The sequence below is a fragment of the Triplophysa rosa genome, linkage group LG4, assembly GCF_024868665.1.
Source record: "Triplophysa rosa linkage group LG4, Trosa_1v2, whole genome shotgun sequence".
NCBI classification, from domain to species: Eukaryota; Metazoa; Chordata; class Actinopteri; order Cypriniformes; family Nemacheilidae; genus Triplophysa; species Triplophysa rosa.
In genome coordinates, this window is record NC_079893.1 from 2,592,109 (window position 1) to 2,607,786 (window position 15,678).

Sequence of the window (15,678 nt, forward strand, 5' to 3'; positions counted from 1 at the left end):
AAATGAAATAATTGATTAATACATAACACATACAATGATACAAATATTTGTAAAACAATCTATTTTCAATATTATTATTTTATAATGTTACTAATAAAACTTTTATCACTGTTTACGGTTACGGTTAATATTATTAATTTGACAAAATTAATAATGAATGTAGTATAATAGATGTATTATTCTTATTTTTATTTCATTTCACAGTCAAAGAAATCTGTGTTATGTTTACATTGCTGTGATGTGACTAAAAATCTTGTAGTTTATGTCATGTTACTATCACTAATCATGACAGGCTTACAGATGTTAAATTCTTAAACGTTTCAAATGATGTGTTTAGAGGTCCTGAGATGATCAAGCACATAATATAGAGTATATTAGTTACTTAAGTATCTTATACCCAGCAAACACAGAACGTTCCCCTAACGTTAGTTTTTAGTTCCCTTTTGGTTATTTTTGGGAACCAAAAAATAACGTTCTAAGAACGTTCTTTTCAGGTTTTATTTTTGCAACCAGAAAATAACGTTCCCAGAACGTTGCAGGCTGGTTTTTTAAATAACCAGAAAATAACGTTCTCTGATGGTTATTTTTTGGTTATTTTTTGCAACCAGAAAATAACCAGAAAGTAACGTTCTCTGATGGTTATTTTTTGGCTATTTTTTATGGTAAAAATAGTCAAAACTGGTAAACGTCAGTGACATGTGCGATACATAAATTATAAGATCACATTGAAAACCAAATGAAATTAATAAATGTGCCCTTTAATGGCTGAAAATAATAAACTAGTTAAGCTAAATGAAAATACAATCATCTATATCCATGTGTATTTCTTTAGTGTGGTTGTCTGTTACTGCATGTGTGTGCGCTCGAGCACGTGCATTCTCCGCTCTGCCGCGCACTCCCGTCACTTAAAAATTAACGGTCATTTCGTTTTACCTCACCGACTAACACATTAGTTTAGCGGTTTATTTATTTTAATTTTTTATTTAAAACCGTACAGATTTGAGAGTAGACTTATATTTTCGTGATTTTCGATTGATTTGACACATCTAAATCAACAGACCGTGATGAAAGGACGAAACTCAGGGCTTTTGATTGTTATATCTAAAGACGGAGCCGCGCTATACTTCTGTGGTGAGACAAGAATATTGTTAGCCTGAAGATAATTAAATGTTTATTCTTCTGTCAATAAAAACTGCTTTAACTATTGTGTTGAAGTCATTGGTTATTTTATTTCGATATCTATAATGTCTGATGTTGAGGTAGGCCTACACACAGTGTGGTTTTATTAGAAATGATATACTGTGCTGTTTAAATCGAAAATTAGGCTACTTCAGTGATGAAAAGGAATTATTAGGCTAAAAGAATAATCTAATGCATTGATTTCATCCTCCATATTGTGTGGGATGATGTATTTTACTTATTTTAATTAGATTAACGTTAGACAAGCGATGGATAAAAACACAGCATGGATGTATTCATTACTGACGTGTAAACGGACCGAGAAAAATATTTTAGACTAACGTTCTGGGAACGTTCCCCTAACGTTAGTTTTTGGTTCCCAGAACGTTATGGGAACCAGAAACTAACGTTCAATTAACGTAAAGAAAACTTTCCTGGAGAACCAAAAACGAACCTTAGAAAATAACGTTATGGGAACCAAAAACTAACGTTAGGGGAACGTTTTGGGAACCAAAAACTGTTAGCTGGGTTGTTTGTAGAAAGTGCGGTTCTGAATCAACAGCTGCTTGTTCACAGACGTAAACACAGGAAGTGACTTCAGCAGCGGCAGTGAAACGCACGCTCGTCGGTGATGCGAATTAATTAGGGTAAATAAGATGAAATATCTTTTTGAATTAATGCACTTGTGATGTTTATATAGTCTTGCGTGGTTTATTGAATGCGCGTGCTGAACAAATGAATGAAGTAGAACTCGAGCAGTAGCACACACGAGCATTCACTAACGTTACACACATCATAATAAATAGTGATAATATACGTTGCTCATATTCAACTGACAGTGTAGATCCTGTTTTAGTAAAGTCTGTTTTCTAAATTACTGGTGAACGTTATGTCGTGGTTGCAGAACGTAGACCGTTATTATTGAATTCGTTAAGGGAACATTCTGTGTTTACTTGTATGAACAGCTGTTGTGTTGACGGACTAGCTCAATGAATGAATGTAAAATCGTTTGCTTTTTTCAGAGTAATTCTTGGACATACCTGATGGCTCATATCACACTCAATCAATACCTGCAACAGGTGAACCACGTGATCTTCAACATCTCTGTGACTGCACGACATCATTATTGTGTTGATTCTTCTAAATGTTTTGTTTCTTCTGAAGGTTGTGGAGGCGATAGAGAACAGAGATGGATCGTTCTGTGCTGAGATGTTGTCATTCAAACATCCACACGTGGCTAACCCGCGACTGCAGGTGTCAATGCATGTTCTCGACACAACTTTTACTCTATCGCAGTGCACACTAGATGACTGTAGTGTTTTATTATGTGTGTGTAATGTGTTGTGAGGTGTTAACAAGACGCTTTGCTCTGTTTGTCTGAGCTTGAAGTGAACTTCAAACATGAAGTAGTGAATAATCCTCCATCAGATGTGTGACTCGTGCTGTGATGTTTGTGTGTGCAGTTGTCCAGTCCGGAGGAGAAATGTCAGCAGCTGTTAGAGCTGCCATATGATGAGATGATGGCAGCACATCTCAGGTGAGCATCACAGATGACATCTCAGGTGTGTGTGTGTGTGTGTGTGTTGTGTTCACCTGAGCTTCTCTTCTCTGCAGGTGTACCTTCGCTGTGGCCAATCATGACTTTGTGGAAGCGTACAAGTGCCAGACTGTTGTGGTTCAGTATCCTCTACTGCTGTGTGTCTATATATACATCACACATACAGATAAATATAAAGATGTACAGAGAGACGCAGTCACATCAGATATGTGTAGAGTCATGTGTGCGTGTATGATGTCAGACGTGTGCGTGTTTTTCTTAACATCACTGAAGATCGTTTCTGAAAGCGTTTCAAGCTCATAAGGAGGAGAACTGGTGAGACGTCACTCTTACTCATATGTTGTCATTGTCAGTCTAAGAGATGAAGTCATTGTGTTTATATGTGTGTTTCTCAGGGCTTTACCCATAATGTTCGCTGTGACCCTTGACCTCCGGATATTTGCCAATAATGTAAGTCAGACGCTGTCGTGTGTGTGTCATCTTAAAACTGTAGCACGTCTCTTTATCTGTGCTTGTGTGTCGGGGTGTCAGGCGGAGCAGCAGCTGCAGGTGAGGGGTAAAGGGAGGGTTGGAGATATGTTGGAGAAAGCCGCTGAGCAGCTCATGAGTTGTTTCAGAGTGTGTGCCAGTGACAAGTGAGTGTAAAACACACACGCAAACGCACACACACATACATTACATTCATCGCATCTAGATTGTAGATGTACGGTCCTCGAATCATACTGGCTAAGACCAGCCCACTTTGTCATTGACATCTAAAGCGACCAACCACGTTCCAGTGCTTCATGTGTGTGTGTGTGTGTCTCGTGTGTGTTTATGTTTCAGTCGTGCTGGCATTGATGACTCGAAGAAATGGGGCATGTTGTTCCTGATCAATCAGCTCTTCAAGATCTACTTCAAGGTGAGAGTCATGTGACCTCAAACCCAATGCGTCACGTGACACGGTGTTATACACGCGAGTGCGTTGTATTGTGTGACACTGGTTTGTGTGTTTGTGTATCAGATCAATAAGCTTCATCTGTGCAAACCTCTGATCCGCGCCATCGACAGCTCAAACCTGAAGGACGACTACAGCATTGCTCAGAGAGTCACATACAAGTATTATGTGGGCAGAAAGGCCATGTTTGACAGCGACTTTAAACCAGGTGACACGTCTGTCTGTTTGTGCGTGTGCGCACGTCAGGGGTCAGGCTAACTGTTGTTGATGTTTTCAGCTGAAGAGTATCTGTCCTTCTCCTTCACACACTGTCATCGCTCCTGTCAGAGGAACAAGAGACTCATTCTCATCTACCTGCTTCCCGTCAAGATGCTGCTGGTAAAACATCTGTGTGTGTGTGTCATAATAATGATGGGAATCGGTGTGTGACGTGGGTGTTTGTCCTGTTGACAGGGTCACATGCCCACCAATCAGCTGCTGAGGAAATATGACCTCATGCAGTTCGCTGATGTCACTAAAGCTGTGAGGTAAAGCACATACGGTTCAGAGTTCAGACATGTGAGGATGACATGAATCGTGTGTGTGATGATAACGTAAATGTTGTGTGTGTGTGTGATGTTGAGCGAGGGAAACCTGCTGCTGCTGAATGAAGCTCTGGTCAAACACGAGACTTTCTTCATCCGCTGCGGCATCTTCCTCATCCTCGAGAAACTCAAGATCATCACCTACAGAAACCTCTTCAAGAAAGTGTGAGTACATGCATGCATGATATGAATGCTTTTCCACACCTGCCAATCAAGCAATTTGTTGTTATTCTTTATTTTTTATCAACCATATATTTCTGTGGCTGTGAGCATGACTGTGATATGTTTGGACTCTTTCTGCAGGTATCATCTGCTGAAGACCCATCAGCTTCCTCTGGACGCTTTCCTAGTGGCTCTGGTGATGATGAAGGTGGTGGACGTGGACATCGATGAGGTTCAGTGCATCCTTGCCAACCTCATTTACATGGTGAGAGATGTAAACGTTACTGTGGTTTTCATTGTGTGTTTAATATGATAAATCTGTGTCATGTGTCTGTTATTCACACTTTTGACGTCTGTGATGTTTTTATACTCTCTCTCTCTGTGTTTGTTTTTAGGGTCATATCAAAGGTTATATCTCACATCAGCATCAGAAACTGGTGGTCAGTAAACAGAATCCCTTTCCTCCGCTCTCTTCTGTATCATAGACATCAGTTCCCAGAATGCACCTGTTACTCTCATTATTACAATAACGTGGAGATGAGCTCTCTGTATTCACATTATTCCATTCTTTGTTCTTTCTTTTTACTATTTTTGTCAAATAAACGTGACGCTGTTTTCAACATGTTTGCAAGTTTGACTTAATTCTGCAGGACATCAATAAAACCAGACAGTGAATCTCACAAAAACATGCAAAGAAATCCATCAAAATACATTCAGACATTTTATTCTGCATGAGGAAAATTAAGCCCTAAAGGTTTGTGTTGCTTTGTGGGTATTTTTTATGAATATTAGTAATTGTAGATTTGATTTTTGATTTGGGTCAAACACTGACATGACGCGTTCATGTCGGCTGATGATGTCACAGAGTTGTGTTGAATCACGTGTCGCTGTGAGATCATGCGTGATGTTTCTCCACAGCGTTCAGGAGCGGACGGATCCAGTGCAGGTATCTTGATAATTTAGTGAACACAAGTCCACGATGACAGTCTCCGTCAGACAGAGAGATTCCGGTCAGGAACGCCGTTTTTCCCTCCACTGTAGCGACGGGACTGCCAGACTTCACCTCACACTTCACATCTTGTTTAGATCTCACTTTAGACTTCTGCTTCTCCATACAGAACATCGTATTGGTCATTAAGAATGTGAGATTGAGAGAGTCTCGACAGTCATCCAGTGAGAGATAAGAGTGTCTGGCCCCGCCCATGACCACGCCCTCTCGACCGCTCCTCATTAGAATATTCTCACTGAAGTCTTTCTCCGGCAGACACAGCGGGACGGCTCGCAGCTCCTGTGGAATGGACTCTTTCAGCTCCAGAAAGGCCAGATTGTCCTCCAGCGGACCGGACACGAACCTCTTATGAGGCGTCCAGCTGGACACGCGAAGATTCACCACAGAATCACCACCTGCTGAAACTACACACACACACAAAGACAACATAGTTTGTCTCTGTTATCTGTTACATGCTACACAAATGAAAAAATACACGTGTTGTGTCTCCAAGAACACGTATGAAATGTCAGAACTGAAGAAGACAGACAGCTCAACGTAACTTTATCAACTGTTTTCTGGTGATGATTTTAAAGGGATACTTCACCCAAAAAGGAAAATTCTGTCATTTACTCACCTTCGAGTTGTTCCAAATCTGTATGTCTTTGTTCTGATGAACACAGAGAAAGATATTTGGAAGAATGCTTATAATCAGACCGTTTCTGACTCCCATAGTAGGAAAAAATACAATGGTCGTCAAAAGTGCCCTACTATGGGAGTCAATGGGGGGAAAGATCTGTCTGTTTATAAGCATTCTTCCAAATATCTTCCTCCGTGTTCATCAGAACAAAGACATTCATACAGATTTGGAGCATTTTCATTTTTGGGTGAAGTATCCCTTTAAATGAGTTTGGTTTGCACCCACCGGCGGTGATGTTGAGATGCTTCAGTGCGAGCGCACACACAGCTGATGTCAACATAGACTTCTGTCCCAGGATCACACCGTGACAGATGACATCACCATCAGCCTTCACAAACTTCACCTAAACAACACATTGAATATCTTCTGAACGTTAAATAATTAAACCGATCCAGGATCTGCACATGTGACCAGTAAAAGGATGGACTGATGTGGTGAGATGATTGACATCACCTCCCATGAACAGCGTCCATCGGGACAGAAGATGATGTCACTGGTTTGGTTGAAGCTCTCTGAGATCCCACAAGGGTTCTGGACTAAAAACATTGAGTTTATTAGTGTCGCCGCTGATGATGTCATCGATGATATCACACACACACACACTGAACATCCCAATGTAAGGAGTCATTGTTTAAGCACATGTTTTTGAGGTTCTATCGAGTGTTTGTACCCTGAGGTAAACAGTTCCTCTTGTTGGGGTGAAGTGTGTATCCCCGCGCACAGAAACAGCGATATGAACCCTGTGAGGGTCTGCAGAAATGCTCACAGACCGAAGGGCCTTCAGACGGACACTGAGAAACATCTGAAAAACATCATCATCATGTTTACATTATCACAGCAGAGGATGTTTATATAATATTACACAACAGTTCTTTCTGGTTCTCGAATCTGATTGGCTGAGAGCGATATTCCACCAGGATCACCACAGGAACTGACTGTTGAACCGCTTCACTGACTGTTTGTATCACTCCGCCACTAAACTAACCGGGACTATGCTGTCCTAGCTACTGCGTCACTCTGAAGAAGTTAGACAGAGCTAACAAGCAAACAAAACACACGCGAAGCCGTTCATCCTTTCCAGAATGTTTACTTCTGTGATGCTTTCTCATTTATTTTGTAAAACTGGCATACAATAAACAAGATATGAAATTACAAACTGCACATAAATTCATGGAAACTCATGCACTGCAATCTGCACATGGGTGTACACGTGATGCGATGGGACTTTCTTTCATTATCATATTATATCATCACAGTTAAACTTCCAAGAATCAATATTATGTTACACATAATATGAATGCTTACAGATAGTAAATAAACTTACAGGCATATCTTTCTCCCAGGCAAAGATTGTTCGCGTGGTGAACCATTTGACTGAGATCTAAATCTCAACACTGCGCATGTGTGGAATAACAAACTTTAATACTGGAAAAATGGCCACTAGGTGGCGAGTATACGCCATGATAATTGGAACACGCACATAAGTGAAACTAAACGTTGGCAGTGACTCTTAGCAATTTATTTGCAGCGCTCTGCGCTCATGGTTACAGCACGAATATAATAGAAATGGGATTAACACGTTCTCGGTGAGTTACCTTTTAAAAGTCTCTCTTTTAAGTCTCACGGTTTGGAATTAGTAGCGGAGGTTTGTTTAACTGTTATGCTGGGCTGGAATTCGTGGCGGAAGAAAGTAGTTCCCCTGTTCCTTTAAAACCCGGAGGGTTTGCCTGCGGCCTCGTGCCTCTGGCCTAATCACAGCCATGCTGATATAGACGGTTTCATTTAAACAACATAAACAAAGGTCACTGCGCATGCGCACTTTTGTGACCCCCAACTGAACTTCCGGTACACGTTCAAAATGGACTACTTGCACGTAGACTTCCGCGTTCTTATCGGTGCAACTCAGTTATTTCCGGTTTAGCAATGGCTACCTTTTACACCCGCTGTCTCCAGGATCTCCCAAAGATGAATGTAAATGATGTTAATCGAATTTGCACTATTGAGTGTAGCTAAGTGATGTACCTGTGTCACAGTTCACGCCGCTGTACATCTCAGTACATTTACATCCGTATCCTCCGATGAGATCCGTACACGTGCCTCCATGTTTACACGGGTTTGAGCTGCACTGATCTCCATCTACACAAATGTACTGTCAGGTTTATTATATAGAGAAAATATCGACAAACCACTCACTTCGTGATCAAACCTGCATAAAGCACACTCACCGTAATATTTGTTCCAAAACACTTCCTTCAGAGATGTGAGGAGAGATTTATTGAGTTACTGCGCGTCATGTCATACACATGATAAAGCACACACAAAAGAACTGAAATCGCGTTGATTGTAGGGCTGTGACTATTATGAAATTTGGCTGACGATTAATTGCCTAATAAATCATTGCGATTATGACGATTAATTGTCTGTTTTAGAGTTTTGACTTTTAATTCTCATACATTTTTTATTCAGCTTTGAAACGACCATATTGTGTGAACATATACTGTCTGAATATAAAGACTATGTTCTTTTTCTTGGAAATACGTAGGAAAAAATTGGGTCATCATACTTAAGGTTTAGGCTTTTACCTGTCAATAATACAACCGCCAAATACTTGTAAATTGATCAGGAGTGAATTGAAGCCACCATTAAAATAATATTAAATTGTACTGCAGGTTATTTCTATGGTATATGCTTTAGTTGTTTTTAAAGTGATTGTTTTGTGGTGGTACATTTTACAAGTATTACCATGCTTTAGTTACAATGTATACAATAAAATATGCAATATGCAGATGCACTACAGCTCCCCCTAGTGTCTTCTATAGAGATGTGCAATAATTGTGATGATCTGAAACCATCGCGATGAGGTCAAACATTATTTAATAATCGTGACAGCCCTAGTTGATTGTACATTACGTGTGCGAGTGTTAATGTAGAAGTTATCTCACAGTTTTCTGGTCATCCTCGAAACATTCTCGGGCTTCTTCTCGACTGCATTTCTCCTCGAAACACTCGCGCTCCAGATTGCCCTGAAGAATCTCCTCCAAGAGGAACACGTTGGCCCGTCTGGATCTCAAGAGAACCGCGTTGGCCTGTCGGGGCGACTGAAATACTGCAGGAGATGATGAACGCATGAAAAATCCTGAAAAACACTTCTCGAGGAGAACAGTCTACAGACGAATCGAAGATGAATAATCAATTACAGATGATGCGTAAAACACGCTTACCTGTGCGTTCCTCCGACGACATCATCTGATGACTGTTCAGTGTCCACAAGAGCAAACACAACACAAAGCGTTCCATCATCGACATCGATCTTCCCTGATGTCCGTCTGAAAGGGATCTAGAGAAACACCCAGCGGAGTTTTGACCTCCCACATTCACATTCACATTACACTGAAACCGATGCTTTCATCCAAACCTGCTTACAGGAGTGAGAGCGAGAAATGAAGATCTTCACATCACAAACACGCAGGACATCCAAAAGAGAACGCTCATATTCAATCTTCTGTCACAAAAACACACACACACACATTTCATCTCTTTTTGTGTGCGATGTGTGTTTGTATTTCATGTCAGCTGTTAAATATTAAAACTTGATGTGTGGATTCAGTTTGTTTGACAGAAGCTGGACTCTGTATCTGTAAACATGACAAACCTCTGAACTCTTCATCTGTGCGTGTGCTCAGTCTGTGAAGAAATCGCTCGAATAATAGTTGACAAGTGTTTAAAGTTTATTTCTTGTCAGGACATACATTTGACTTTTTAAGTGCACTGTAACAAGTAAATGTAACTATAGATGTTACATAACATCTGTAACATGTTGATGTTCTAAACAATCAAAACGGCAGATGTTCACACATTCTAATGAAACCCAATATTGAATTATAACAAGAAAAGAATGTGAATCGGCATTTAATGAAAGACAAACTTCTGACTACACATATCTGGTGACACGCGTGTTTCTCGACATCTCTCTCTTGGCTTTGACTGAAGTTTCCGTCTGTGGCATGAATTTACTCATGGCATTTTGGATCCATTTGATGTATTTGGACACTTGCGTGTAGACGCCGTATTTGCCCTTCCTCGCGCATCCCTCGCCCCAGCTCACCACGCCCGTGATGAACCACGTGTCTTTGTAACGGGTGACGTGCGGCCCGCCGCTGTCGCCCTGACAGGCGTCTTTGGCCTCCTGATCGTATCCGGCGCAGAACATGCGCGGGCTGATTTTAAACATGCTGGATTCGATGCACGTGGCGCGGTCCACGTACGGCACGTTCAGCTTCTGCAGAATGGTGGACGGAAGGCCGCCTTCCCTCACGCGACCGAAGCCGCTGACCATGCCCTCGTCCTGACGCATTAACACGCGCTCGGCGAAGTTGTGCTGCGGCAGACACGCGGGGATGATGTATTTGCTGAACTTGATTGGCTCGTTGAGTTTAATGAGGGCGATGTCGTTGTGGTACGTTTCGGGAACGTAGTTCGAGTGAATCATGATTTGGTCTATGTCATGAATCGCTTCATGAGCCTCATCCACCAGCGTGTCGAATTCACCTGAGACGACAAGAACACAAAGACATGAAACTCGTAACGATCCACCTCCAGTCCACGAATCATCGTCTCGCGCTTCTCAGATGAGAAACACACCCCGTGTCTCTGTCATTAGAGTTTAGATGTCAACAATGTGTCAAGACCTCGGACTTGTCGAGTCTGCAATCAAAAGTCAATATAATTGAAGATTTTTACATTTGACACCTCCATACTCTTCATGCGTTTCAACAATTACGCTCTCATTTAAGAAATCGTTTTAGGACAGAGACGAGGTTGAGACTTAAACGAGAATCTCCTGAATTGAATGCGACGAATGAGAAGTGACACTGGTGTACACACCTACGACCACTCGCGTGGAGAGCGATTGATTCATGCAGTGAGCGGCGGAGAGGATGAAGAACTCATTTAAGATCGTTCCGCCACAGTAGCCGATGTTGTTCTTGTTGATGAGAAGAGCCTGAGAAAACAAACACACTTGAAGACATTCGTACCATCACAACACCGCAAGCCATCGTGAACATCGCTGTACCTGCCACGGACATTCTCCCGGTGGACAGTCCGCTCCGTTCACAATCCTCGTGTGTCCAGATGCTTCTGGTAAAATAGGCTCCTCCTCCACAGGGTACTCGATGAGGTCATCTTCATTCAGACCGAAGAGATTCGTTTGATTGCCGGTGGCGTTTCTGAAATCTCCAGTCACGACTTGAGGATCTTCGGTGTCCGTGTTGTTGGGCGCGTATATGAAGATGCTTCTGGTCATTGAGGGATGCACATAGCCGCATCTGAACAGATCTGCCATGGAAAGATTGTTATTGGAGGTGAAGTACCTCATCACTGTGGTCATTTACCGCGGTAAAGCTCGTCGTATTACCATCAGACTGACACGACTTCCCGTTAGATGCCAGTGTGTAGCCTGTCGCGCAAGAACAGACGACGTTTTTCTGCTTGACTGAACAGAAATGATCACAACCTCCGTTCTCAGACTCGCACAGCTCGGGAATCGCTGCAACAACATCACATCGTAAAAAACCCCACATACATCTGGAAAGATTTTGGACAACGTTACAGTGTGATGATGTGTTTCAGTTTACCAATCTCACAACTCTGTCCTTTAAACACGGCGGCACAGTAACACGTGTAGAGACCGATCCCATCTTTACACACGCCACCGTTGAGACACGGTTGAGACAAACACGCGTCTCCATCTGCGGAAGAACAACGACGTTTTTGTCAAACAAACTGCGATTCACTTTTAAAAGAGACTCATTTCACAGACACTTACCGACATAAACATTCCAGAACTCGTTCTGAAAGAGAAAATAAAACAAAACCGTGCGTGTCATTCAGTGTGTTCCCTAAAGAAGATGCTAGTGCTCACAGGTTTCTCAGACGTGTTTCAGGTGTTTCCTCAAAAATCGCTCCTGAGAGATTGTTAAAACGCACGAAGGGTATGGAGGTGTAAAATGAACGACAGTCTGGATTTGAGTGAATCCAATGAGAAACGTTCGAGTTCATATTGAGATCTTCAATAATTTTGACGTTCGATTGCAGACTTGACAAATCTCTCCTCGAACTCTAATGACAGACACATTTGTCAGATCTCTCCCAGGAGAAATATCTGAGACGCACATGAGACTTCGTCTAGGAGAAATCCTTGAGATATTAAAGAGATTTGTTTTTCTTATGTCTCACTGTACGGGTAATAAGAGTGACAGGTTGACACAGTTTAAACATCATCACTCATAAATCAGCTGATGGAAAAATAAAACACCAACCGTCTTCTCAACGTTCTCAAAGATTTCTCTGGCCTCCTCATAATCGCATCTCTCCTCCACACACTCGCGCTCCATGTTTCCATTCTTCAGCTCCTCAAATATACTGTTGGCACGTCGGCGACGGATCAGAACCTGACTGGCATCATGACTGCGGAGAAACACTAAAGAAAGCCATAAAACGTGTGCTGGAAAGATTTAAGCTGAATATTTAATATGAATATATTTAAGCTTGTTGCTTTTGTCATACAACCATTTCTCCATTGCATACACATGATTGTTTCGGGTTGATATGGAACGGTTCATTGAGAAGAAATTAAACATTACTTTACAGCTGACGGGATTGGACATATTACTATACTTTAATGATCAAGGGTTGGATAAAGATAAAGCATATCTTACACAATTGTTAATTTCACATTCATAAAATGAAATGGTCTGACTCCAAACCAACATTTTCTCACTTCCAAAATTAACTTCATGTTTTTTGTAATATTTTAGAAAATTGTAAAACTAAAAAGGCAATCAGAGCTTATAAAATTACAAGCAAATGTACTATTGTTGATTAAAGTCACCATCAAATCAAACAGGAAAATTCGAAGCGTTTTACACAGTGTTGCATTGATTATTATAAATGATTTATCCGTGCACACCGTTATTTTTTTCAAATTAATTTGCACTTGTAATCTTTAATTAAAAACATTAAGCTCCTCTCAACTGCAACTCTTTACCACATGACGTAAGCAACAAAAAAAGGGTAGGACTATACGGACTGTCCAATGGCCAGGGATTTTTAGCCCTCCCCTCCAGTCCCAATTTACAACAAACCAATCCAAACGGGAAGGGCAAAATAAAGCCCTGCCCTACATTTTTTTCTAATTTCAGAAGCCGTTTCACTCGGATACACGATACGGAAAAGACAACTTCCATTTCATGGTGACTTTAAGAAACACCATATCCTCCTTTTTTCCTTTTAAATAATCAGACTCTGGCTTATTTGATTTTACATTAATATTTGTTTGATATAATGTGAATGTTTCTCTTTGTATTCACTATATGGCATTAATAAAAAAAACTAAAGAAGGCCATGACATCATCAGCAGTGACATCATGCGACTGACAGCTGTGTGACATAAATCATTAGCACGTTCTCTTAATGAGAATCTCTCTCTCTATTATCTCTATTAAATTTATTATCATTCCTTTGCGATGTAAAGAATCTTCAGTTCATAGACACACAAATGATAAAACTTCAGCATAAAGCTTCAGTCAGACGTCTGATGTGAGACAAACGTGAGATTTGAGTTGTGTACTCACCGTCTGAAGACACACCGTGCATGAGAAACACACACAGAAAGTTCCAGAAAACCCAAGACATGTTCGGCTGTCAGCGTACAGCTCCCTTGCATTACAGCAACGCTCAGAAAACACAGAAGGTCAATGAACCCACGGACTGATGGGAGGGTGAGACGTAAGAGCGACAGTGGGAGGAGTGAAGAGGAGAACGTTAAGACATAAAAACAACAAGAACGATTGAACGAGAAAAATAAAAGAAGAAAACACGAAAAACATTTACAGTTATGATGTAAGACATTGACCTGTACAGTGTTTACCGCGGTATATTTACACTGGGGGGGGGGGCATGGGACCTCTGTACTGTGTGCTGAAAATCAACGTTCACAACCCATTTCACATCTATAATGTGATCTTTTTCTGTTCTATCGTAAGTTTTGCTGTGCTACATGAGAAACACTGATGTTTGAAGAAGGTTATGTTCATGTTCGTGACAGTAATGCAGAGAGGAAGCAGAAAGTCTTCAGTGTGTTTGAGATAAAAGCGTCTGGCAGAGATAAACACATGCAGCACAAGAACATTCACATCTTATCAGAAATAACAGAAGAAACGCAAACACACCGAACTCTTACTGCTTCGTGTGTAAAAATAATGCCTTTACATTCACTCAGAATAAACACGTTTTGTCTCGCATACTTTAGTTTTCTCTTATTTTAGTACTTGTTTACCATTTTTATAAATGGGATTTAAAAGACGTGTCCTGTTCTACCCATATCGTTTGAGATTGAAATGAAGTAAACATCTGTAATGTATTTTTGTTAGGGTTGTATTGACTATGGTTGTGAATATTGACAGAGTATTCTTTATTATAAAGCGTTGGGTTATTTTCAACCCATGGAGGAGGGACATTCTACCCGAAACTGTCCTTGAACTGTTACAGTGAATATTTCCTCCAAAAAGTGTGTAAAACTGACTGTTTGATTTCTGCGAGTTGTTCTGTTATGCAACATGTCATTAATTAGGTTCTCAGATATATCAAAAACACTTTTGAAAATCACAAATCCTGTACTTGTCCTCAGCCAAATTGGACCTACAGCCTTCATAGTTTTGTTATGCTAAAAAATGTTGTTTAGAAAAAAAACTCCATCAATAGCAAGTTTAAAGTGGCCATTGTTAAATATAAAGCGTTTTTTGAAACTTGAAACATGAACATCCATTGTTAAACACCCAAAAAACATCATCAAAGCTTCAAAAACAGCAAAAGAATGCCCCCTTTAAGTTGTTATCATTCATATCAATTGATTAAAAACATGACATTATACATAATTTCTACAAATAAATACTACTTTACAACTATCCCCATGTTTTTGGTCAGTCCCATCACGTTTACATCAAACTCAACATAAAATATGTGCAATACGCCCTTGGTTTGACTCGGAGGAAATGACATCATTTGACTGAGGTGAAGCTGACACTGATCAAGGGTGAGTTCGGTCATTGAATTGTTTGAGCTGGTTTTTAAGCTGGTTTTTGTATGATTTGTTTTTAGTTGGACGAGCTAGTCTCAGGCCCTGTCACGGTAAATGTATGTTTCTGGTAGAATGTGCATTTTCCAGCTTAAAGGGGTCATAGGGCGCGGACACGTGTCTTTGGTGTGTTGCTCATGCATGTATTAGACAAGTAAAATTGCAAAACTAAAGTGTCGTAATAAAAGATACATTCTATCTAAAAGCGAATGCTCACCCAGACCTGCCTGAAACGCCTCGTGTAGCCACACCCCCACAAATCTACGTCAGTTTGTGGTCTGATTTCACTAAGACCTCCCAAATGTATACGCAAGTAAGGTGGGCGTACCTGTCAGCACAATTGAAGAGGAACTTGATGTTCCAAATATGGTAAGAGGCGTTACATTTCCATCACACGCTTGCAGTATTCCACCAATCACTACGCACTGGTTTTC

The 15,678-nt window shown here is 40.8% G+C and overlaps 3 protein-coding genes across 4 annotated transcripts; 1 reads left to right on the forward strand and 2 right to left on the reverse strand.

Moving 5' to 3' along the window:
* Positions 1-877: 877 nt before the first annotated feature.
* pcid2 (PCI domain containing 2) lies at positions 878-5,043 on the forward strand. 2 transcript variants are annotated; one of them, XM_057331076.1, is made up of 15 exons: positions 878-1,131; positions 2,202-2,258; positions 2,344-2,433; positions 2,643-2,716; positions 2,794-2,859; positions 3,011-3,052; positions 3,133-3,187; positions 3,269-3,372; positions 3,563-3,638; positions 3,741-3,882; positions 3,952-4,052; positions 4,128-4,201; positions 4,298-4,423; positions 4,562-4,685; positions 4,816-5,043. In XM_057331076.1, the coding sequence occupies exons 2-15, from the start codon at positions 2,223-2,225 to the stop codon at positions 4,903-4,905; spliced, it is 1,200 nt and encodes a 399-aa protein (XP_057187059.1). In that variant the 5' UTR covers positions 878-1,131; positions 2,202-2,222; the 3' UTR covers positions 4,906-5,043. The 2 variants fall into 2 exon arrangements, with proteins under 2 accessions (XP_057187059.1, XP_057187058.1); XM_057331075.1 differs by lacking the exon at positions 878-1,131 and adding an exon at positions 1,751-1,826 and having other exon boundaries at positions 4,816-5,042.
* Positions 5,044-5,132: 89 nt separating this feature from the next.
* prozb (protein Z, vitamin K-dependent plasma glycoprotein b) lies at positions 5,133-9,682 on the reverse strand. Its single transcript, XM_057331074.1, has 9 exons — positions 9,532-9,682; positions 9,330-9,445; positions 9,051-9,214; positions 8,334-8,358; positions 8,131-8,244; positions 6,779-6,910; positions 6,562-6,644; positions 6,334-6,451; positions 5,133-5,833 (listed from the first exon to the last, which is right to left on the reverse strand). The coding sequence occupies exons 2-9, from the start codon at positions 9,412-9,414 to the stop codon at positions 5,316-5,318; spliced, it is 1,239 nt and encodes a 412-aa protein (XP_057187057.1). The 5' UTR covers positions 9,415-9,445; positions 9,532-9,682; the 3' UTR covers positions 5,133-5,315.
* A 156-nt stretch (positions 9,683-9,838) lies between these two features.
* f10 (coagulation factor X) lies at positions 9,839-13,888 on the reverse strand. Its single transcript, XM_057331073.1, has 8 exons — positions 13,743-13,888; positions 12,429-12,589; positions 11,936-11,960; positions 11,745-11,858; positions 11,525-11,656; positions 11,183-11,445; positions 10,993-11,110; positions 9,839-10,656 (listed from the first exon to the last, which is right to left on the reverse strand). The coding sequence occupies exons 1-8, from the start codon at positions 13,801-13,803 to the stop codon at positions 10,040-10,042; spliced, it is 1,491 nt and encodes a 496-aa protein (XP_057187056.1). The 5' UTR covers positions 13,804-13,888; the 3' UTR covers positions 9,839-10,039.
* Positions 13,889-15,678: the final 1,790 nt, after the last annotated feature.

Coding starts and splice junctions, on each gene's coding strand:
- pcid2 (XM_057331076.1), top strand. CDS start 2,223: ATGGCTCATATCACACTCAATCAATACCTGCAACAG. Junction 2,259..2,343: donor TCAATCAATACCTGCAACAG/GTGAACCACGTG, acceptor TTTCTTCTGAAG/GTTGTGGAGGCGATAGAGAA. Junction 3,188..3,268: donor TCCGGATATTTGCCAATAAT/GTAAGTCAGACG, acceptor TCGGGGTGTCAG/GCGGAGCAGCAGCTGCAGGT.
- prozb (XM_057331074.1), bottom strand. CDS start 9,414: ATGTCGATGATGGAACGCTTTGTGTTGTGTTTGCTCTTGTGGACACTG. Junction 9,215..9,329: donor GTCGTCGGAGGAACGCACAG/GTAAGCGTGTTT, acceptor CATCTCCTGCAG/TATTTCAGTCGCCCCGACAG. Junction 8,359..9,050: donor TCGAGGATGACCAGAAAACT/GTGAGATAACTT, acceptor ACATCTCTGAAG/GAAGTGTTTTGGAACAAATA.
- f10 (XM_057331073.1), bottom strand. CDS start 13,803: ATGTCTTGGGTTTTCTGGAACTTTCTGTGTGTGTTTCTCATGCACGGT. Junction 11,961..12,428: donor TTGAGAACGTTGAGAAGACG/GTTGGTGTTTTA, acceptor TTTCTCTTTCAG/AACGAGTTCTGGAATGTTTA. Junction 10,657..10,992: donor CTCCACGCGAGTGGTCGTAG/GTGTGTACACCA, acceptor TTGTCGTCTCAG/GTGAATTCGACACGCTGGTG.